At 46.4% G+C, this 21,738-nt stretch overlaps 1 protein-coding gene across 1 annotated transcript; it reads right to left on the bottom strand.

Moving 5' to 3' along the window:
- Positions 1-683: 683 nt before the first annotated feature.
- On the bottom strand, positions 684-3,785 carry LOC126522771 (uncharacterized). Its single transcript, XM_050171574.3, has 2 exons — positions 3,332-3,785; positions 684-1,857 (listed from the first exon to the last, which is right to left on the bottom strand). The coding sequence occupies exons 1-2, from the start codon at positions 3,338-3,340 to the stop codon at positions 943-945; spliced, it is 924 nt and encodes a 307-aa protein (XP_050027531.1). The 5' UTR covers positions 3,341-3,785; the 3' UTR covers positions 684-942.
- Positions 3,786-21,738: the final 17,953 nt, after the last annotated feature.

Below are 21,738 nucleotides of genomic sequence, written 5' to 3'. Positions count from 1 at the left end.
AATATTAGAAGGGAAAAATTTCATTGAGAGTTTGCGCGTTTACCTAACCATATTTTCTAGAGGAATCCAAAAATGCACAAAATAGGAGACGGCGGTGGATATTGCCACAGCGCCAGTAACATTTCAAGCAGATTCATCTGCCAGCTTTCTACAAAAAGAAGAGTGCTGACCTTTGCTATTATTTGTGCATCTAATAAAGCTTGCCAAAATCATTTAGCCCCAGTTTAGGGGAATTAGAAGTACGTTTCAAAGGAAGTAAAATTTGCATTCTTTTTAACCATTCCACCATCCATAGCTTAAGGGAGCTCAGTACTAAAAACGAGGCCCGTCAGAAAAAGAAAGAAAACAGTAACCACATACAAGTTTCTGGCTCGAAGAAACATGAGCAAATCGAGAAAGTCTTGCATTAGTGCATGTCCAGCAGACTTCCTTCCCTTGACATCTGATATTACATACGTTCACAATCGAAGTGTTGTGTACCAAGGCTGGCTTAATGTTGGCACCGTTAGCAGATTCATTTGAGAGGAAACCTTTGCTTTATGCAAGGTAGCTTCCTCAAAAAGGACGCAGGGATGTGGGCGCGACGCTAGGAAAGGAGGAACGGGTCTGAGGTAGGGTTAGGAACGGGTTTAGATTTGGGTGATAGACGCTGAGAAGATTGAAAAGAAAAAAAGAACAGATAGTTGGCTTCAACTCCGCTTTTATTCTAGTCATTTTCGTAATGCCCGACGCGGAGTTCCAAGCTTAAATATCACTGCGACGGCCTTCGGCATATCAGGTGCATACCCGCCTTTGGTCAAACCTGCAGACCTTCTAGATTTACAAGATGCCCATGCGAGACGAACAACGTCCGCGTATACGTTTGTACGGTGAAAAAAAAAATACAGTCTCGACACTCGCAGCCTGCGCAAGTCCGAAGCGTACGAACCATTAGAATACCGGCTATCGAACGACCGTACCACCTTTTTTCGGCAACAGCAGACGCGCTGGAGCGGCTTCGTCGACTGAAGCTTGTTCGGTCGTCTGGGCTCCGTCTTCCTCGCTAGACTTTTCTTCCTCGGGCTTTGGTTCCTCCCTCTCAGGGTTAGGCTCTTCTGGCTTCGGTTCCTCTGTTGCTGGCTCCTCCGGTGCCGGCTCTTCAGGCTTTGGCTCCTCCGGGGCCGGTTCCTCTGGCTTTGGCTCTTCGGGTGCCGGTGCTTCTGGCTTCGGCTCTTCCGGTGCCGGCTCTTCTGGCTTTGGTGCTTCCGGTGCCGGCTCTTCTGGCTTCGGTGCTTCCGGTGCCGGCTCTTCTGGCTTCGGTGCTTCCGGTTTCGGCTCCTCCGGGTTCGGTGCCCCGTCTGGAACGCCCATCCTGGGCGTCTCCCCACCAGACATGGGACCCTCGTCTTCTCGGCCGCCTTCGTCTGGTGTCGGTACCGGCCCGCCGTTACCGTTGGTACCTCGACCACCCCCGGCATTACAAAGCGTGCACTCGGGGCCCGACGGTATCGGAGCGCCACCTGGGTGCGGCACTCCGTCCGGCCTCGGCTCGCCTACAGGCGGGATGCTGACTCCTGGTCCGCTGTCCGGAATCACGCCCGGTACCCCGGGAAAGTGCGGCGGGTAAACGGGCACGTTGCCCGGATGGTGGCCGGGTATCGAACCAGGAACCGAAGGCTTTCCGGCAGGATGAGGTGCGTGACCTATGACGAACACCGGCGTGTGCACGACATGTGGGTGCCCGAATGGTATGTGGCCGAAGTAGGCCGGGTAAGGAACGAAGACTTTCCCGGGTACCACATGCGAGTAAGGATTCACGTGCTGAATGATGTAGGCTTGCGCCGCTGACATCATGGCCAAGAGAACAGCAATTGTGAGCTGGAAAGAAAAATAATTTCCATGAAGTTTCACAGATCACAAACAATCGCCATGTCGAAACTTGTCTGTATCGGACGTTCCAAAAGCGATCAGAACGTTAGCGTAAAAAATAAAACAAGCGCGATTACAATAAAAGAATATACACAACTGACTGTGGGCAGTAGTGATGCCGTAGTGATGTGTGAGAAAAACAACATTACTGGCCCGAGACAAATTTCCCATAACCATTGCTATGGACTGCGGTTATATATATATATATATATATATATATACACTGCGGACAATTATATAAGGGCCCAGTAAAATGCCGTTTTTTGTTTCCTGAAAATTCACCTATGGCGTCAATTGTTTTACCACTCAGACAACTCCCGCCATTGCAACAACTCACGCGGTCGGTTTGCTACCTAGAAAACGACCAGCATGTCCAGAAAACCAAACCGTTTTTGCGGCCTAAGTATTCTCAATAAATTTTCAGTATTTGTGTGCCTACAACGTGCGCCAATTCTCAATCGTTGCTATAAGAGAGAGAGAGAGAGAGAGAGAGAGAGAGAGAGAGACGAAACCTTAATGTCCACTGGCGTGGGCTGCAAGCCCGGGCCAGTTTTTCTGATTGTTAGGCGAATACCAAAAAATTTTGCTGAAAGCGTCAGGTCGTCAGCTAACTTGCTCACACTGCTCGTTCTGCTTTACTGCTAGCTTGGCACTTAATAAATATGCGACTGGCAGAGCCAGACAACCGATGACACACAACAAAAATGCTGAGCTTTTGGATAAAACTACAACAACATATCGGATGCACCTAGTTCACCATCAGACAGCTGGCCTAGCATAAAGTATAAATCTTATACATAGGGTATGCATCACAGCTAAAATGAAAAAAAAAAAACTAATCATTTCAATAACATGCCATAGTAAACGAGGAAAATAATTTAATGCCGAAGCATCGACCATTTCCAGGATGTGGAACTTGCACGAAGGCCCATTAGCTATCAGCTAATGGGCCTTCACGCAACATTTTGTAAGCACCCCTTATGTGGTGTTTACAAAATGCGAAAGACAACGGCCTGCTTGTAGGCCCACGCAAACGCGGCTACATATTCAGAGTAATACATGACCGCCTGTATCGTTACATTCCTACATGCCAGCTCAAATCAATGCAAATCGAGCTAAGAAGCGCGAACGAGCATAGCGGGCTTGTCTTACGCCGTTTTCATCCAACGGTCCTCGCTCCGACGCAACTTCTCAAGACAAAAGCGGGCGCTCTCTCGTTTCTCCCGAAACATAGGTGCTTGAAAGTCAATATACCTTGTGCAAGTTCACAGTAAAGGTGTGATTCAAAGCTCACACTATTTCCTTTAGTTTTGCCGCATGCACACCTACAGCTCGGGCACACTAGGTTCCCGATTCGCAGCGCGGAAGGGCGCGGCTCCGCTGCGACACTCCTCAAAGACGCATAGACTCGTCACGCTCTCACCTTGTCCATGGCAGCTGAAGATGTCTCGCAACACGACGGGGTGCGACGAGCGTTAAGACGAGACGCCGCGTGAGAAAGACGTCGCCAACTGTCGTCGAGGGCCAGGAAACCTGGCGCTGAATACTCCTCGCGAACAGACGCACCACGTGCAACACACACACACCGCCGGAAGAAGACAACACGTATCAACCAATTTTCCCCCCGGACGGAGCCTCGCCTCGCGATATTTATAAGGTGCGCGTGTGAGGGGGATCTCGCCGGGCTGTTGGAGGGGGGCGCGGCTACGGCACGAAAGCCGACACGCACGTGGCTCTTCTATTATATTTTTTTTCTTTCCTCTCTTGCTGAGGTTCGTTTGTTTGCTTCGCTCCGCTACCTGTGTTTTCCCCCCTCCCCCAGTGCCCGTTTAGCGAAGCCCCGTAACGAAGAATTAAGCTTCTCGCCGGCATTTGCCCAAGCAGTGCGTTCGCAAGGTCACCTTTTTCTAGAGCTGGACCAATGCGTTAAACCTGCGACACAGACACGCGGGGCACTCATGCAAAGAAGCGTGCTCACTCCGTGTCCCCCCCCCCCCCCCCCCCCCTCGCGATTCGGCCACTCCCTCTCTTACGACCACGTTCTTTATTTCTTCTAATTCCCGAACGCCGGGTTAATTCCCGGAAAAAAACACTGAGTAAAAGAAAGAAAGCTAGAGGGAACGATGAGAGTCATTATCCGCGAACAGGCTGGCTTTCCCCCTTCCTTGCGACGATGGAGCCAATGAGTGCGTTTTGATTAGCGTCCCTCGCCCACACCTGGCTGCCTCCTCGCGACAGGCCCCAGATACGTCACGTTCCGGCTTAGTTCAATTGCCCGCGGACCGTCCGGTCGCGTATTTCGCAAGCTCATAGCCAAGCTCTGTAGGGCGAGCTGTAATCCGTCCATCTAACGGCACGGCATGTAGTGCTAATCGGCGCCGTGTAGCTAGGTTACGTTATTAAGGCCCGCTGCGCTGGCACTGCGTAACCTCGGCGGGTTTAACCCCCCACCCAGATTGCCGGTTCGTGACTCTGCTTGACCGACGAGACGAGAGCAGGAAAAAAGCATGCTCAGCTACAGCGCCACACTCGTGCCAAAGAGCGATTGCTTGCAATTCATTTATGCGGCGATAAAATATAACTGTCGGCCTATAATCTTCTTCGTGGTCTCTACAGGGGTGTGTGCCAGCAACATTCCGAGAAACTAACGCGCAGAAGACGAAAGTATCTTGCGAGAAAATTGCGGCCATTGGTGTAGTTAAGAACGAGCTTGTCTCGTGCATCATTTCAGCGGGGACATTTCAAGCGTTAAACCCTCTCGCATCGCGTGCATCTCTTCCCGCTTAACCACCTTGGACATTGCCAAACAGCAGCGCCTTTTCAAGCTTAAGTACCGCCTTCTGTTTATTTTCAAACAAAACTAAATTTTTCTACTGTTGTTTTCGTTCTTTAGATCAGTTCCGCTCGACGGAGGCGCTTAATTGTGCCTAAAGTTAGCGATGAAGGCGAAGAGGCATAAAGGGACGATTGCTGACGAATGCAAAGGCGAAGGACAAACCACAATCACAGATTTTATAATGATAGGTGAGGCCGGTATTGCATACTCTAGTGAAACTTGTTCAGCTCTACAGCCTTTAGAGAAAAGATGCTTTCATCACTATTATATAAAGTTAGAAGTACCGTGGGCCAATCGCCACGTGAAGGGAAGTCGCGTATTGCAGTAAGAATAGGAAAGGAAACTATGGCAAAGATTACGGTTTTAGTTTAACTAATGCTCAAGTAACCCTGACGTAGTATCACTTTTATTTCACTCAACAGAAAGATTTCTAGCTTTACAGATATCATCCCTAACCGAAGGATGTCTTAAACGCCGATGAGAAACACACACACACACACACACACACACACACACACACACACACACACACACACACACACACACACACACACAACAAAAACGGCTATCGTGACTTGTGAATGTTTTCGTGTTTACGGATCTCTGAAGGCTAAGCTTTAGGTCTCACGCTGGCCTCGTTCACAGTATTCCCTAAAGCTGCCAATCGCTGATTAACTGTTCAATAATTAAACTTAAGAACTTGTCTTAATTGTCGCGGAACGAACATTTCGGCAACCTTGTGATGCAGCCAGTTTCATTTCCGTAGCATCTTTATGCATTAGCTGCTCGATTTGAGCGTCCCTCTCACCCAAGAAGGGGCCCCACCCGTGCAATTGACCGACTTCGATGCCTCGATGAGCTGTATGAACGCTTATTACTGAGGCAATCGATTGTGTTAAGAGTGCACGCTCTAATAGGCCTGCGCCTATAAAATGCTCCACGCGCACATTTCCGCGGACATATCGTATGAGCCCAGTTATAAGCACCACGTCGACTACATGTGGCTGCAGTCGTGGTCTGCCCCTGTAATGACGTATCTAGCCGATTGGAAACGGAGGGAGAGCGAAATTGGGAATGTGTGTGCGCGCTGAGGAGTTTCGGTCCTAGGACGTTGTTTCTTTGCCTTTTCTTACTACATTTGTCTTGATTCTTTTATTGTTGCTTTGGCTATGCGAACAGGCGTAGCCGTCACCTATATAGGATAACCACGTCTCTTCTATATTCATTTAAAGAAAAAAGAAGCATGCAATGTTGAGTGGATTGCGGGATACTTCGATGCCATGGCCAACAGGGACATCGAGTGTGCTACGTCTACGTTTCTGAATTCTCGCTCAATCACCTGGGCAAAACCACGTTTGTAGGTCAAGCTACCTTCGCATAGGCGAATAACCTTTATTGGCGACTTGAATTTGAGGGTCTGTTGAGCACGGTATATGTGAGCTTTCACCAATGCTCTGGCTTCCTTTTAATCTTTTAGAAAAAAAGAAAATGCATGGGACCATCGTGAGCACATGGTCGAGATGTGCTTTTGGTTCACGTCCTTTGGTCTCTTCTTTATATAGCTTCCATAACGGAGCAATAACTAACAAAACAGTGTGCTAATAATGAGGGTTATGGCTCCTATCAAAGTAATTGCTTTCAAAGAGAAAATAACCGCGCCTAAGGGAACCAACTACTCGACTTTGCCCACTGAGAGCTTCAAAGGGTGCAAAGCGAAAGCTAGACGCTTGAGTGATGAAACTAGGTTCCGCACGTCGGAAACCAGGTGAAATGTCTTTTAATTATTATTATTATTATTATTATTATTATTATTAGTAGTAGTAGTAGTAGTAGTAGTAGCAGTAGTAGTATTACTATTATTATTATTATCATTATTATTATTATTATTATTAGTTTTATTATTTGTTTTGAGGACCTATATACACTTGACAGGAAAGGGAAAGCGAGGAGCAGGCTGATAACTGCCACAGGAAGAGGCACCACGCCTGTCTACTCTTCAGAAGCGAGGTGACTGCAACACAGAAATGAAAGATAGGAAGGAGGGGAGGAAAGAGGAAAGGAAGAGTAACAGGACAAATCTCAAAGAATAAAGTCGAATACACACAGTAGAGGTCAGGAACAGTTGGGTCGGTCACTGCAGGTCACGTTACGTAATTTCATTTCAGTAGAGATGAATCAATCAAACTAAACTAAATAGCTTGAAGCGTGTTTCTTTTTTGTGTTCAAACTACTCTTCGCAGCATAAGCCTTGGCGTGCGTTTCGGCAGCCATGCGCTCCTTTGGATGCTCGATCTGTAATGCGAACTAAAATATGGTTACGAATACTTGCGTTCAGAATCGAAGCACGTGAAACGCAGGCAGTGAGCCTGATGTGGCTTTTCGGGACACTTCAGTGTAATTCCGCTATTTAGTTATGAATATTACCAAGAGCACCTCGACCACTAAAACGGAGTGCCATAGCTGTTGTTTGTCCTTTTCAAGTCTTCGTTGCTTCTGATCCACGGAGGCAAGGAAAGTTGCTGTAATCGCGCAGATACGGTATACGCAGCCGCCGTTTTAACAGCTGTGTAATCGCAGCTGTGTGCGGCAGCGGGAGTGCCGGTCCCTCCGGAATAAAATTCGTGCAGCGATCAGGGCGTAATCTTTGAGGTCAGCCCACATTTATATACACTGTGCACGACGCGTATGAGTGTGCAAGGGTTAGTGCACACAACGAGGCGAAAGGCCCCAATGATTGGAAACGACGGCCTCATCGAAGTCAAGGCAGCGGTATAACGTTGGTGTGCGTATAACATCGCGTGAACCAAGGTCTCAGGGTACGCTGAAAGGGTAGGCGTTCGGAGGTCGCAATCTAGAATATCCATCCACCCGCACCCGCGTCTTTGGCCAAAGTTGACGCTATGTTGATAGCGCTTTCTTCGAGGTTGGCTCGAGCATTCCAGGAGCCATGCCCAAACTCAGCCCTCCCCCGTCATTCCTTTTCATTTCCGCACTAAGGGGCTAATAACACCGTTGATAACGTCGTCACTTGCGTGAGTGACAGCGCGGCACGCTTGTAAACAACCACGCGTTGCTCAACGAAATTCGCTCAAGCAAAACGGGCAGGCGAGGAAATACTTTCCCCTGGTTTCTCTTTTCGCTTGTAATTGCTTGAAATCGCTTGCATATTCATTATAATCAGCATTAGTCTCGTAAAGCACACTCCAGGGCCAATGCATCTCGCACGAAGCCCCACTTATCCGTGTATTTCACTGTGAGGCCAGTTCTGTGGAAAATTTCCCGATCTCATCACGCGTCTTTGTCGCCCTTGAATCCAATGCTCATTCTTGGCATTAACTCCGTTATTATAATTGGCCACCACTTATTTCTTCTACGCATTAATCAAGCGATTAGTGCAACATCACCGTTTTCTTTAGTTTCGAATAGAACAGTGGATACTATGCTTAGTCAATCTGTAAAAAATGCTGCGGCTTTTCAGTTTTTTGGTCGCGGCAGAGAAGGTAGTCCCTTCGGCTGTCATGGAAGCTGCATGCTCCCATGGCAGAATCTGTGCAACGATGGTTCGGTAACCCAACGGGCAAAACCCAAAAAATTAAGAAAAATTAAAAGGTACAACCTATGAAGGAAAGATAATTGATAGCGCACCGAGAGAGTAATGACGAACACGCTTCGTAAAATGCGAACTCGGCATGACTGCGCTTGCGCTGAGAGCTCGGGAAGAAAAATGGTTACATATATTGTAACCATGGTTGGCGCCTTACTCCTTTTCGTCGGTGAAGGACAAGCGCCAGAAACGTCCAGCGCTGCCGCTTGGCGAGGATCGATTAAGTCGATGAGTTCACGCTTTGTCACTCTCCACTCGAGTGCTCGCGATGAGCCCCAAGCGAAATCGGCAACCGTTGTGATTCCCTAGCACACCGAGCCTGCAGTGAATACAGTCAGGCCGCGAACAATTTTCACGGGAAACGTGAGCTCTCGCACAAAGCCGTACGGCGCCGGCATTTCCCCCTTCGTACGCAATTGCCAGTCACTCTTGAGCAACCGTGGCAAACGCCAGTTGTATAGATGGTGTGTAAATCCAGACGAAGCAGCCGGAGGCCTGAAGACTAATTGCCGGCGCTCCTCCAACATTTCTTGGCTGCAGAGGTGCTTCGTGCGACTTCAAAGGTAGTGTTTACATTTCGTCATCGTGAGTCATTTCGGTTCGTGACGTATATAGCTAGCTCGTTTACAGCCTAACCCGTATATCCATGTATGCTCTCCGCCTACCACGGGATAAGGACGCCAATTTTGTCTTATCTGCTTCTGCAAAAGAAAAAAAACCGCTGCATCGGTGCCTAAAGCACGCACCCTGACGTGCCTATGCGCACCGTGAAAAACCAGTAGCTGGGAGGAGGAGAGGAGAAATAAACGGAAAGTAGCTGGGACTATCCAGAAAGAAATAAGGGAGAGACTGGCTATACCCACGGCGGCGACCGTTAATTGCGGTCGTTCCGGTGTCGAGGCCGAAGTGCACGCGACGGGTCCCAGATAAGGGCGCCATTCGTGATACCTCGTAACAATGGTGCGACGCTTTTCTATACATTTGCTCGTGCGACGTAGAAGTCGACTCCATTGTTCTTTTCCGTTTTCAGCGTGCCGGCTCGCTATCAAGTCCGGTATGTATACGATGAACTCGCGCTCTTTTGTGATTTAGACTCTCTTGGCGTCATTTATGGCAGACAAACGGCCAAGTTAGCGTCTCATCGAGGCACCGAATGCAAATGAAGGGGCACACGAACTGCAACCGGGGTTGCAGTTATCGGCTTCGGGTACTAGAATCGCCTAAAGTTTTGGGTTCCAAAGGGCCACAAATGCAGAAAAGATGGTCATTCATCATGGTAAAAATATTTCGAGGCTCAAAATTTTACTCCATTCAGAAAGTACATGATTGCCTCTCTGTAAAGTGGACAGATGTTTCACAGGAAGATGGAGCCTTGTGGGCTAACAGCTGGCGATCGAGGGAAGCCTCAGACTGGAGCCGTCGTTTTGACAAGGACACTCGCCTTCGCCTTCACGAAGACACGCTAGGATGAAACATTGACTGCGGGCTGATGCACGCTTTGTTCACCCACTGTTGCTGTGTTCACTGTAGTGATATGTCAGTTAGCGTGAAGCAGTTGAGGTCGAGAAGCTATAGGATTTAAATGAATAAACTACGTGAGGGTGCTTACAGCATGGCACCATAATGGTGTATACTATAGGTCAGCTGCTGCGTTCTAGTGTGTTCCTGCCCCATTACATAAAAGTGTTCTTATCATAAACGAGTTCCTATCATAATGTGTTTATGTGTGTTCGTATGGGTTCCTAATAAACTGTGTTCCATTACATAGTGTGCCCCTATCACACTAAATAAAACATGGCTAATGCTATTCACACTTTTGTTGACTCAGTAGGGGACAGATGACTGAGATCATGCAATAATATTAAGTTAGGACTTGGGTCTTGAATTTATGCCTCCATGAGGAGGTGTAGATGTGAGTGCCTCGTAAATCCGTCCTGCGTACTGCAGGTGTATTTAGCGAACGTAAACACTTAAGCACCAGGTCATTCGCTTCGGTAAATTGCGTTAATATTATGCGTGTACTGCTCGTGCTCTTGAAATATGCGCGCACTCTGCCTTACGGACTAGTTTAGCAAATTATTACTGATTTATCCGTGACATTGGCGGAAGATGTTTCGGTGTGCTCTCATAAATTATTCACAGGGCAGGCGAGGCCGTCGCACTCATGTGCCAAACGTCAAGATCGCACGCAAGACGTGCATTCCCGGCTCGAAAACTACAACATTTTGACAGTACTGACAGCTGAATCACGAATGCCTAATATTTTGGCAGGATGTATTAAACATTATGTAGGTATCTTTTGCACTCTAGTTCTTCCACTTGAACAGTACATAGCCTCTAGCATTGGGCAGAACCATATGTTCGAACCTTACACGGTGTTTTTATACTGCAGCTATTCCTGCATCGGGATTGAAAAGAGCGGCGCCGTTTCGACTCCGCCACCTGCGGGCACCCGGATAATGACTGTCCGTGAAGCAGAGATAACTCTTGCGGCTATCAAAAAATGATGGGAAGAATTTTGAAGATGTTGGTCTTACCATTAATGCGATTAGCATTCTTAAGATAGTGAACCCACTTAGGGGTGCAGGAGGGGCACAATTTAGGCCACTGAGCATGTAAACGTTGCTCAATGTCGCAGAATGCCGCAAGATAGACGAATAAGCAGGACAAGAAAATTCAGTGACACTGGATATCTGTCAGTGAATATTTGCCCCAATAGACAACTATGGTCAATGAATATGTGCCACTGGGTATATGGTGCCTTCTTTTTCGGTGCAACAAGAATGGGCATGTGCTTCAATAGACAAGCAGGGTAATTAACAAGAAGTGCAGTCGGCAACAGAAGCAGCCGAGTGTGCAAAAAGATAAATAAATTGAACAAACTGGGGCATGAGCATGGATTCGGCCAGCCTGTTTTTTCTCGCCCTTCGTCCTGTTTGTCCTGCTTGAGAGTACTCTGAGAGAGGAGCATTGAGCTGCAAAGAAGTGAAGCCAGAAAAAAAAAATTCAGGAAATGGGCTACAGAGAAGTGTGTAAGCGTAAGTTGCATTTGCGCCATTTTGCACAAGAGCTTCCGTAACTTGCGTTTCGTTGTACATAGCATTTACATTTACCAAAAGCGCAAGCATAAAGAAAAAAACTTCGCTTCACATGAATTCCCGCAAATGGTTGGTATCCGCATGCTATTGGTAACGAACATGAAGGAATGAAAATCCCTACATGGTGACAACAGATTGTAATGAAAGGCGTCTTCACCAATACGGTGTGTTGTTAAGTTCATAGAACGCTAATTGGATTAACGGTAACAGTGATCGTGAGGTGCGTTCTGCCGGAATTTTTAATTTATTCGACATGTATTCAGACAGAAGTTACACTTGTGCAACACTTGTAGCTACACAAGTTAAATGACTCGTTCCAAAGCAAGATATAATACTTACTGGGTAGCTAGGTATGCGTTTATGATTGGCAGCACAAAAAAGGGGCACTTACGTCCCCTTTATTCTGTGTGCAAATATGTCTGTCTGTCTCTATGTGAATATGTGAAGGCAGACGTCTGCATGTAAACGTCTCCTTTCGCGCTACTAATCATGATCGTTTTAAAGATGTGTTCTTGTATGCTTATTGTGCATGTTCTTATATGGTGGCGTATGGCGTACTGTGTTATGTCTACTGGTGTTCGGTGTACCACGCGTTCTCTAACAAATTTTTTCACTCCCCCTCCCCCCCCCCCCGTTTTTTTTTTTCTTTTCAGACCTGTGTTCTGTGTTCTGTGCAGTGCCTGTGTTCTGGTTTGTGCACTTAGCTTCTGAACTTTTGACATGTGCGACACGACTTGCGGGCTATTCGCGAGATCTCATCCTGCTATTTTAGCGTCCTGAATTTTTTTTTTCAGGGTATCTCCTTTTATCGTCCGTAGGAGCTCAGAAGTCGATGGTGTCTCTTCGAGGTGCCAACATCTTACACACATTCATTAAAGAAAATAATAGGAAGAAAATTAGTGACATTTTAAATTCCTACAGCTACATGGCTAGTGTTGAATTCGAAACAAGTGCTCCGTGACCTTGTATTGTAAATCCGTGCGAGCACGGCTCCATTTTGCATCTGTCTAGAAGTCTCTAGAACTCGGAAACTTCTTGCATTGGAACGCCCTAACGGGGTCGCGAACGACTTTGCGCGCTCAGTCAGTCAGCCCACCATCACGCCATTACTATCTGCTTCTGTCTTGAGAGGCCAGCGATTGATACAAGTTGCCTTGAGACAACATACGCTGCGCCCACCGAACTGAGCGTGCCGCCGACATTTATACGGTGCTGCACGTGTGCCGAGATTGGCTGACCTCCACGCGAGGCGCGCCAGAAAACAGAAACATCGATGAAGCGAGGGATAAATGCGTGTGTGGCTACGTACACCTGTCTATCAAGTAAGAAAAAGAAGTATGTTGCGACAACGAGGAAAATTGATTTTAGTGTGTGTCATCGCAAACTTGAAGGAGGTGTCTTCATGTGGTAGAGGAATGTGTATAAAGGGACGCGATCGGCCGCCGCGTAGTCATAGGTAATGCACACTCAAACGTTCTGCTTCAAACTGCGCAATATGCAGAAGAGTTCCTTGACCTCAATGATGATCATTCTCTGATCATTCGCACTCAAATTTCACACGCCTCCTGCGACAATAGTAATGACATATTGTTCACGATTATGATTATAGCTGCAGTCGCGAACCTGTGGTCAAAGAGAGAGAGAGAGAGAGAGAGAAATGATGCATAGAAAGGCGGGGAGGTTAACCAGAGGTAGTTCCGGTTAGCTACCCAGCACGGAGGGAAGGGATAAGGGGGAATAAAAAAAGAGAAAGAGAGTGGAAGGGGAAGAAAGAACATCCGCACTGAAGGTCTTACTAGCGTTACTAAGGTTCCTGCGGTCTACGTGTCTTCACGATAAACTTTAAGAACGCCGTCCCCTACCGCTCCATAGTGTACGCGGTTTGTTTGCGCTCGTCTTTGCGGCCAAAATAGGTTGTCGTGGGTAAGGGACATTAAAATCACCGGAAAAGGGGGTGGTAGGATACGCGGAGAGGAAGGTTTGTAGCGCGACTACGTGCCACAATGGTCCGGTCACAAAAGACGACGACGACACACCCGGCTCGCTGACGGTGCGCGAGCAGTGGAATCGGCGGAATCAGGCTTCCGCCTGATTGAGTGGACTCGGCTAAAGATATAATTTGCGGACACCAGGCACCAGCGTCTGTTTGGTTTTTCTTCACGCACAAACTGGTGGCCTGGAAGGGATCTGGGGCCCTATAACGTAAAACTATTCCAATATGTTTCTATTCCAATCTCATGACGTCAAATTTGCGTAACCGCCAACGCAAGCACCGGGCGGTCACCCGCAGGGTTGTCTGAACAGACCAATCAAACGCTCTCCTCGTTCATAGGAGGTCACTTTTGCTTGCTTGAAAAACGAATAACATTGCCTACACTGAGCGGTTTGTCGTATCTAATTGGCTGACAAGAGGCGAGGAGAAGGCTCAAGTGAAGAGGGATTCGATGGGGCCGAGCCACTGCACTGAAAGTCGATAACCAGATGAAGAGGGTGGTGCCGGCGTCTACGATTGGTCGGCTTTCCCTTACTTAGCTTGCGGTGGCTGGTCGAAAATAGCGGCGGCATGCAACGGAAGCTCAAGAATGACGCTAAAGCGGACCCTCAGCAAAGAAGAGTTGGCAGAATGAGGGGGTAAACGTGCCGAAAGTGCTCGAAAACGTTACACGGCCACGCAAGAAGTTTTATTCTACGCAAATACACTCATGCTCTCCGGCAGGTGCGAGTAGCCAGCGTCTGAGCGATCGGCGGCAGCCATCTTCTATTCCTTTTGGAACGGGGCAGCCTACGGCTATTCCGAAGAAAATTCAGTTTTGTTCGGCATATTAATGCATCTTTATCGCGTACACGTCACTTTGACGCGATGAGTTCTTGCGGTTTTGTGACGTCGCGTGACAGGCAGGTGAAGTGGGTGCAGCCCGAAACCTTTTTACCAATAGCCGAGGGCTAATGGCGAAAAGGGGTCGAATAAGAAATAACTGTTTTTCTTTTTTCTGTCAAATCATGCATAATCAGTGTGTACACATCATATCAGATGGGGAGGTATGGCGGTTTTCGTGACGTCGCGTGACAGACAGGTGAAGAGGGGGTGGTCGAAAAAAGTTTTGGCCAATCGTGGAGGGCTGATAGCAGAATTGGAATAGAAAAGTTTGGAATAGTTTTACGTTATAGCGCCCCTGGTCACAAAAGACACCGATTACACCGATCACGCACCGTCAGTGTGCCGGGTGTGTCGTCGTTGTCTTTGCGACCGGACCATTGTGGCACGTTATAGCGCGCTACAGTTTCCTTGCGTCCCAGGCACAATAACTTGATGCAATGAAAATGGCCATATTTGAGAAATGAGAAAGACATTTTCAACAATACCTGAGAGAATATTATGACATAAACGGGGCGGAGCGGTGGCGAGAAACAGGAAAAGAATTGAAGATAAGGAGAGAAGAAATGTAATCTTCAGCTTATATCCCTGTCGCACAGATATGATATAACGCTGGAAATGTGGCCTGGGGGATCAAATTTCGTTTTTTTTTTTCGCTACAGCAGCTATATGAGAAATAGCTGTGCGCGCATGTTAAGAATAGCCTAACCATGCCTATGGGAACTCTCGTTGTAAATAAATAAGTAGATGAATGCAAGAAAACAAGGCACCACTTTTTCACAGTGATTAAAAAATGAGAGACAATTACGTTATGTTGACTGTACCGTCGTGACTATATGTGATAATGCATTTACACGATGTATGTACCACCCGCAGGCTAGACACTGTGTTATTAGGCGACAGTATCGTTTGTATCTTTGAGACTTTTAGCCACATAACTGTGGAGACATTTACCTTGTATATTGTATGTAGCATGTGTTTCTGACGTCATAGTCTTCCTGTGAAAACGTTGCGTGACAAATCCTGGTGCTTGTGTGAAAGGATTATTTGGTATGTAATCTTGAACCCTGTATGTTGTACGATAGAACCATTCAAGAGATAAGGAGCAGCCGGAGCCTTAAATTGTGCGCCAACATCTCCTCATATCATATCAATAAAAAATAAAAAAAGAGAGACACAGGACACAAACCAGCGAAGTTTGTTAATGGAACAGGCGCTTAACTCGTGATACGTCTCTTTTTTCGTTATTTTATTTTTTGCAGAGTAACAAGCTCTTTGTCTTCTCTCCTTGTCTTAATTGGGTTGCAACATCGCCTGCTATCTCGCGTGCATACAGCGCTCTAACCGACACGGGCCAGTACAATGTAGCCACCGCTTCGGCTACGGAACACTAAACGGCGTCTCCTTTGTTTCCCCTTGGTTTGTAGTACCAGAGCATTGCTAACCCCTAAACCGCACTTATGCTGACCTATTGCCGTTTAACTTTGTTGCAACAGAAGCGGAAGAGCAATATTATCCTTAACCAAAGTCTCTTCCTAAAACGCCCTTCATTACCATTTCCTTTCTTTTTTTTTTTTTTTTTACATTAGCGTAACTGTGGTAAGGTGCAGTTGCGATACGGGTCATTCGTGGTTTGCGTTTTCGCGTTCAAATTCATTTTGCAGACTTGCTAACCGCTCATCAAGGTGGACCTATACAATATAAACGATTATCGAAAACATAGATCTCGAAGATAATCGGTACCTGCAAGCTTTCTGCCGTGCCTTATCTTTTGAGCTGTGAGCTATGTGGGCTGTGCAAGAGGCTAAGCTTTCTCCATAGCTATAACTTTACCATTGCTTAAAGTGGCCAGCGACGTACGCGTTGCAACCAATGAAAGGTTGCAACAAAGCAAAATACAAAACGCGAATGAAAGCTCTGAGGATGTGTCAGGTTGCAAGTTCTATGAGCAAGCATTTTCAAGGAAACATTGGTGAAGCAGCGGTCAGTCACCCGCACGAGTAAACACTTTTACACCCTTAAGGGTAAAGATATCATGTATGGCAACTGAAAGCAGTCTTAAGCACGTATTTTTTTTTTTTCATTGTGATAATCAAGATTTTACGAGATGCATCTACTGATGCTTTTCATTCGGTTGAATGATTTATGATGATTGACTTACGGTGATGCACTGACGGTTTGAATCGCGGTATATAGCGGTATAGCCATTGGATTTTGCATTGCAAGACGGAGACGTGTACTGGACGCATGAATGCAAGCACTGCCATCAACAGCCAATCAACGGCGGAAATATAAATATTGGCCACGCGTTTTTAGCGCTGTGGCTTGAATGACAGGGACGGTATCGCGTGTTGGGTTTCAGCCTACATGGAAGCGATCACCTGACCCTTCTAAGGCACTCCTGTTATCTTTGGTAGCAGTTTCTCTTTACCGGAAGTCAACCGTCTCGCCAGCTGGAGCGCTATATGTGCATACATTATCCGGCGCTTGGGCCACCGTGACGTATTAGGACGAGCAGGCTTTTAGTCCTTTTAGCGTTTCGTTTCCTGGCGCGAAGTATGCGACCTGTTACGCTTCCCTGGCGCTTGTTCTGTTTTCAGCATACGGCGAAGACATCACTCACGGCTTACAAACATACAGATCCCAAGGAGAGTCCTCGGGAGATTTCTTTCGTCTGTCCTTCGCAAATAGAAAATGGAGCCACGGTTCGAGAGTACAGTATGAAATATTTATGCATTCATGGCATCTCGCCGCCAACTGTCGAGAGATATCTCGGATTTACGACCAAATGCAGATCTTCTGCGCATTTTTTCAAAAGGCGTAGAGCTGAGTGAAAAACCAAAGGAGTGAAAATTGCAAGAAACATGAAAAAAGAAATAGGTAGGGGAAAAGCTCCTGAGAACAAGCATGCTTGCTGTTCTACCGATTCTAGAGTATAGTGTATAGGGTATGCACTATTGTGCATAGAGTACAGATGCACGCATGTTATCCGAGTTTTGTGGAAGCTTGATTAGTAGGCTGGTTCTAAGAGAGCCGGCACGCTAAAATCATTCAGTTCAAAGGTTCACTGTCGGCATCACGTAATGCTTTTGCGTGTGTTTAGTTTGTGACAGATACATTTGCAGCCCGTAGGGAAGTAGGAAAATGAGAACGAATGTTACGAGCTTCGAGAGCCTCAGACGGTGTGATTTATGAGGCGTCACAATGCACTTGCCGTAGGAAAGGCTGGCTGAAGGGTACCCCGCTGAATTTGTCGCTTAAGAACATCCGACGCCCTCAAGGTTAGCTGTTTGCTAAAGTGAGTTTTCACTATAACTCCTACCCCGTCTCCCCCTTTCTAGCACCAGAACTCCATTGGCAAACTGACTTAGCACTGACAAAACTTCGTCCAACGACTTTGATAGATATGTCAACAACATTGTTGCGACATCAAGAAGCATTTCACAATTATGAAATAAAGCTCAATTAAGCAGCAGCTTCTGGTTGTGCGCCTGTATTTATGTAACACTTTATGCGTTCTTACGTAATAAACACTGCTTATATTCTTGAGAAAAGAAAGCACAAATATCTTGTCGACTTCATTTAATTAAAGACCACCTGACTGAAAACCTCCCAGGACTCTTATGTGTGCATGAAACGCTCATAACTACTCGCAGCCTCTCATTCTCTTTTCTGGAGTGCAAAATTTTCTTTGGTACATTCAATCGAGGTATACGGTTAGTGCGAAGAAATAGTCTATGCTCAAGTGCATCTACTGCAGTGACATATATGCTGCAGAGAGGGGCTGCGTGTTTGTGAAATTGTGTGCGTGTGCGTGCGTGCTTACATGTGTGCGTACATGTTTTCCTTTTTTTGTGTAGCGCTTTCACCTGAATGATCTGTCGGTGAATCAAGCTGAATTACCATACTAAAGATTGTGAAGAAAAAACATGAAATGGCAGTATTTGTATAAAATTAAGTTTCATTTGACTGCCTGGTGAAAAAAAAATAATTTTCTAGCGTCAAAAACACTTATAAATTAAGAAGGGACCAAAGGCTTGATAGCCACTTAGCTGCGTCATAGACAGAAAAACACACTCTACTCCTATAGCGTCCTGAATTCTTCCTCATTCGAGGCAGGTGATTGCTCGCACACAATAGCACCCGACCTCAAGAGCGATGCAAATGCAGGGCTGGAAAGCCGGGCCCGTAACAGTATTACAAAACTAACACAGCGATTACGTCTATATCCAGGAAGAAAAAAAAGGCAGAGACTCGCCAACAGCCTCCACAGGCAGCATTTCGAAAATCGCCGAGCCCATTGTCGAGCGGAATGCAGACAGGCATTGGATGTGCCGGATTTTCTCGAATACATCCATCCCCAAATCCACGTAAACTCAACTACGCAGGACAGACGAGTCGGCAAATGTAAGAAAGATACATTGTAGGTAGAAAAAAAAAGAAGAAATACACCCGAACCTGACTTCTTTCTTTTTCATTCCTTGAATGTGGGTGACTGTAGATCAGGGCCCCTCCAAGACGAACTTAAAAGAATGCAGCACAGAAAACTGTTTCTATGAAGCAAGAGGGTAAATACGAGTTGTTGCGAAGGCAGTACCATCAATTCAACGTCCACAAGAATGACTCCTTGTCACGCAGTTTAAGTGAACAGAACAGGCTGAATGAAGGCGAGGGACAATTTACCCAGTTTAAGATTGTCCGACTTGTATTAAGCTGAACTTACACTGCATAGATTCGATCGTATGTAACGAATGACTTTTCGTGAACTTAAAAACGAGTGAATAAGACGAGCTGAATGATATCGTCGCGCAATATACCCAGTTTAACATTACTATTCTCGCGATTCGAGCTGACGTAGCAGGAGACAATATTTATTCCCGATCGCACTGACGTTTTAAGTTCGTTGAAGCTGCAAACATTCCCCGTCTTTTTGTCACGGCGGCCGTCAAAGAAAGCGTGCTTAGATTCGAGTAAATGCGGCAGTAGCCGCGAGAAATATGGACACAATAACAGGCGGCAGCAAAAGAAAAGACGAGAAACGAAGTCGCTTTATTTCTCCGCTGGAGCTCGCGCCGCTTGAGATATCCCGGCGGACGCCTCTCCCCTCTTCGTGCCTCAGAAGATTGCTCGGGGAATGCAGCGCGGAAGTAGATTTTCCTTTAATGGCGTGGGAAGCAGGAATCGAGGTAGCGCGTCTTGCGAATAGCGGCGGTCGGAGAGAGAGAGAGAGAGAGAGAGAGAGAGAGAGCTAGAGCTCGTTGGCTTGCTGGCAGGTCGGCACAGCTTGGCCGAATTGGGGCTTTTTGTTTCTCTGGCCCTAGCTTCCACTCTCAGCGGAGCGCTTTCGAACTTGAGCCAAGCACGGAAGTGCGGGGCTTACTGGTCAATCTACAGCTGGCTTTTGAAGCCACCGCAGAAGCAGCACGGCCTGCGGCTTTCATAAAATAATAAAAAAGAAATGAGAAAAAGAACGACAAAATTTCAAAGCATGCAGAACGAAAGAAAAAAGACCTTACCGTTTCAGAGAGCACCCGGATACGCCAACCCAAGAGAAAGACATGAAAAGCATTCGAATCTTTAAAAAAAAAAAAAAAAAAAAAAACACCTGGATGCCCATAAAAAAAAAAAAAAAAAAGTTGAAGAGAAAACCTAAAGGGATGCAGTGTGTCTGGGTGATCGACTGATGATGTTCCGCTGCGATTACGGGGCTTCCTCCGCTTTATGCCGAAAAGCGGCCGCGTCGACGTCACTCCTCTTCGCAACTTTCCCGGAAGTGCACTCTCACAGAGGCGTAAAAAGCAGCCACTTTCTTTTTTTTCCTTTTCTACAGGGCATGCCAGCGTCTCAGGGGTTCCGTTGTATACTCGCCGGCTACAGCAACCTCGGGCTCCGTTCTTGTCAGCAACGAAAACTAGCAGCGGTAGCTCCAAAACCGTCGCAATAAACGCCACCCAGGCTGACACCCGCAGTTCAGCTTAAAAGTTTGAGATAGGCTGGACTTGCCTTCGTACAGGAAGTTGTGCAAGTCAGTAATTCTTCTCGGCCAGTGCTTTCATTTTACAGGTAGTTAAACGTTCAAATGAATATTTGTCCCCCACGTTTTGTTCTCAACATGTCTATAACAAGTATCTCATACTGAGGAAGGAGGGTGGATTCAAGGGCTGAAATAAGATTCGCGGTACTATTTATGTGGAGGCTTTATTTGCTTCCCAGAGCGATATTCAGCACTACTTGAAGGACAGCTCGCTAGCATAACAAAATGTTCAGAAGCATAATTATGATACAATTTCGCGCGGCCTAATACTTGCGACAGGAAACATCCTTGTCTGAATGAACATTTCTCTGCCAACCGAGCAATGTCGAAGACAAAATATGACGATTAAATGCTCCAGAGGGTGTATTATGTCTATTTTGCCCTGAAATTACGTATCACACGGTTCTGATTGTCCAATACTATATAGAGTATTTGCTGTTTTGCATATTCTTCTCATGAAAAGCATTCTCGTCTCCTCAATAATATAGCCACTTCATTGTTAAAACGTTTCCTTATTGTATCCAGTAATGCGATATGCAATCCGTGTTTACGAAATTTTTACCCAAGTGATATAATAGCGGACAGCTTCTCGAGCATCTCCGTAAGAGCGTTGTGGAATCCTTCCGACGTGTTGCATGATGGCCTTCCCAGGTTCTGGCTACATACTTCGACTCGATACTTCAATACTTGAATGTTTGATCCATTCTTCACCATTGATCATTTTACTTTAAGCTGTTCCTTAATTGCTACCAAAGCAAACCTCGGGTTTATACGAGGCTCACCTGCCTGTGAGCGAGGTCTAAGCGTGACGCGCTTCTGACATTTCGAATGCTGGCAGCCAGCTGAAGTAATGAAAAAAAAAAAAAGAACAGCTGTGCCAATCTTTCCTTTGCTATACAAAGTTTTTAGTTTAGTTTCGTTACATTATGTGCTAAACATACCTAAGCAGTCTTCTTCTTACGCAAATAGGAAAAAAAGATTAAAAAAAGAAGGTCGGCAAATGAGAGCTGCGCTCGCACTGAAACGTGTTTATGAGTAGTGCAATGTTTCAAATTGGAAAGAGTCTATAAGAAGGAGCTATAAGGCCATAATAACAAAAGAGAGACAAGGGAGGAAGGAAAGGCAGGGAGGTTTGCTACCCTACACGTGGGAAGGGCAGGGGAAGTTAACGAGAGAGAGAGAACATGAATCTATATCGCACTTTCACAAGCAATAAGTTAGGTGCAGGATGTCCACAGTCGGGCCTTCAGGTACTGAAGAAGCGCTCAAATTGCTTTCTGGGCTAATGAACTGTGAGGCCAGGCTGCCAAGATGTTTGCTTCTGTGAATAGCCTATCGTCCAGTCTATTCAAAACAACAAAATTACAGACGTGAGCAGAATAG

Source organism: Dermacentor andersoni, chromosome 6 (assembly GCF_023375885.2).
Source record: "Dermacentor andersoni chromosome 6, qqDerAnde1_hic_scaffold, whole genome shotgun sequence".
Lineage (NCBI taxonomy): Eukaryota > Metazoa > Arthropoda > Arachnida > Ixodida > Ixodidae > Dermacentor > Dermacentor andersoni.
Note: the sequence above shows the minus strand (reverse complement) of the source record. Positions and strands in the feature narration are given on the sequence as shown.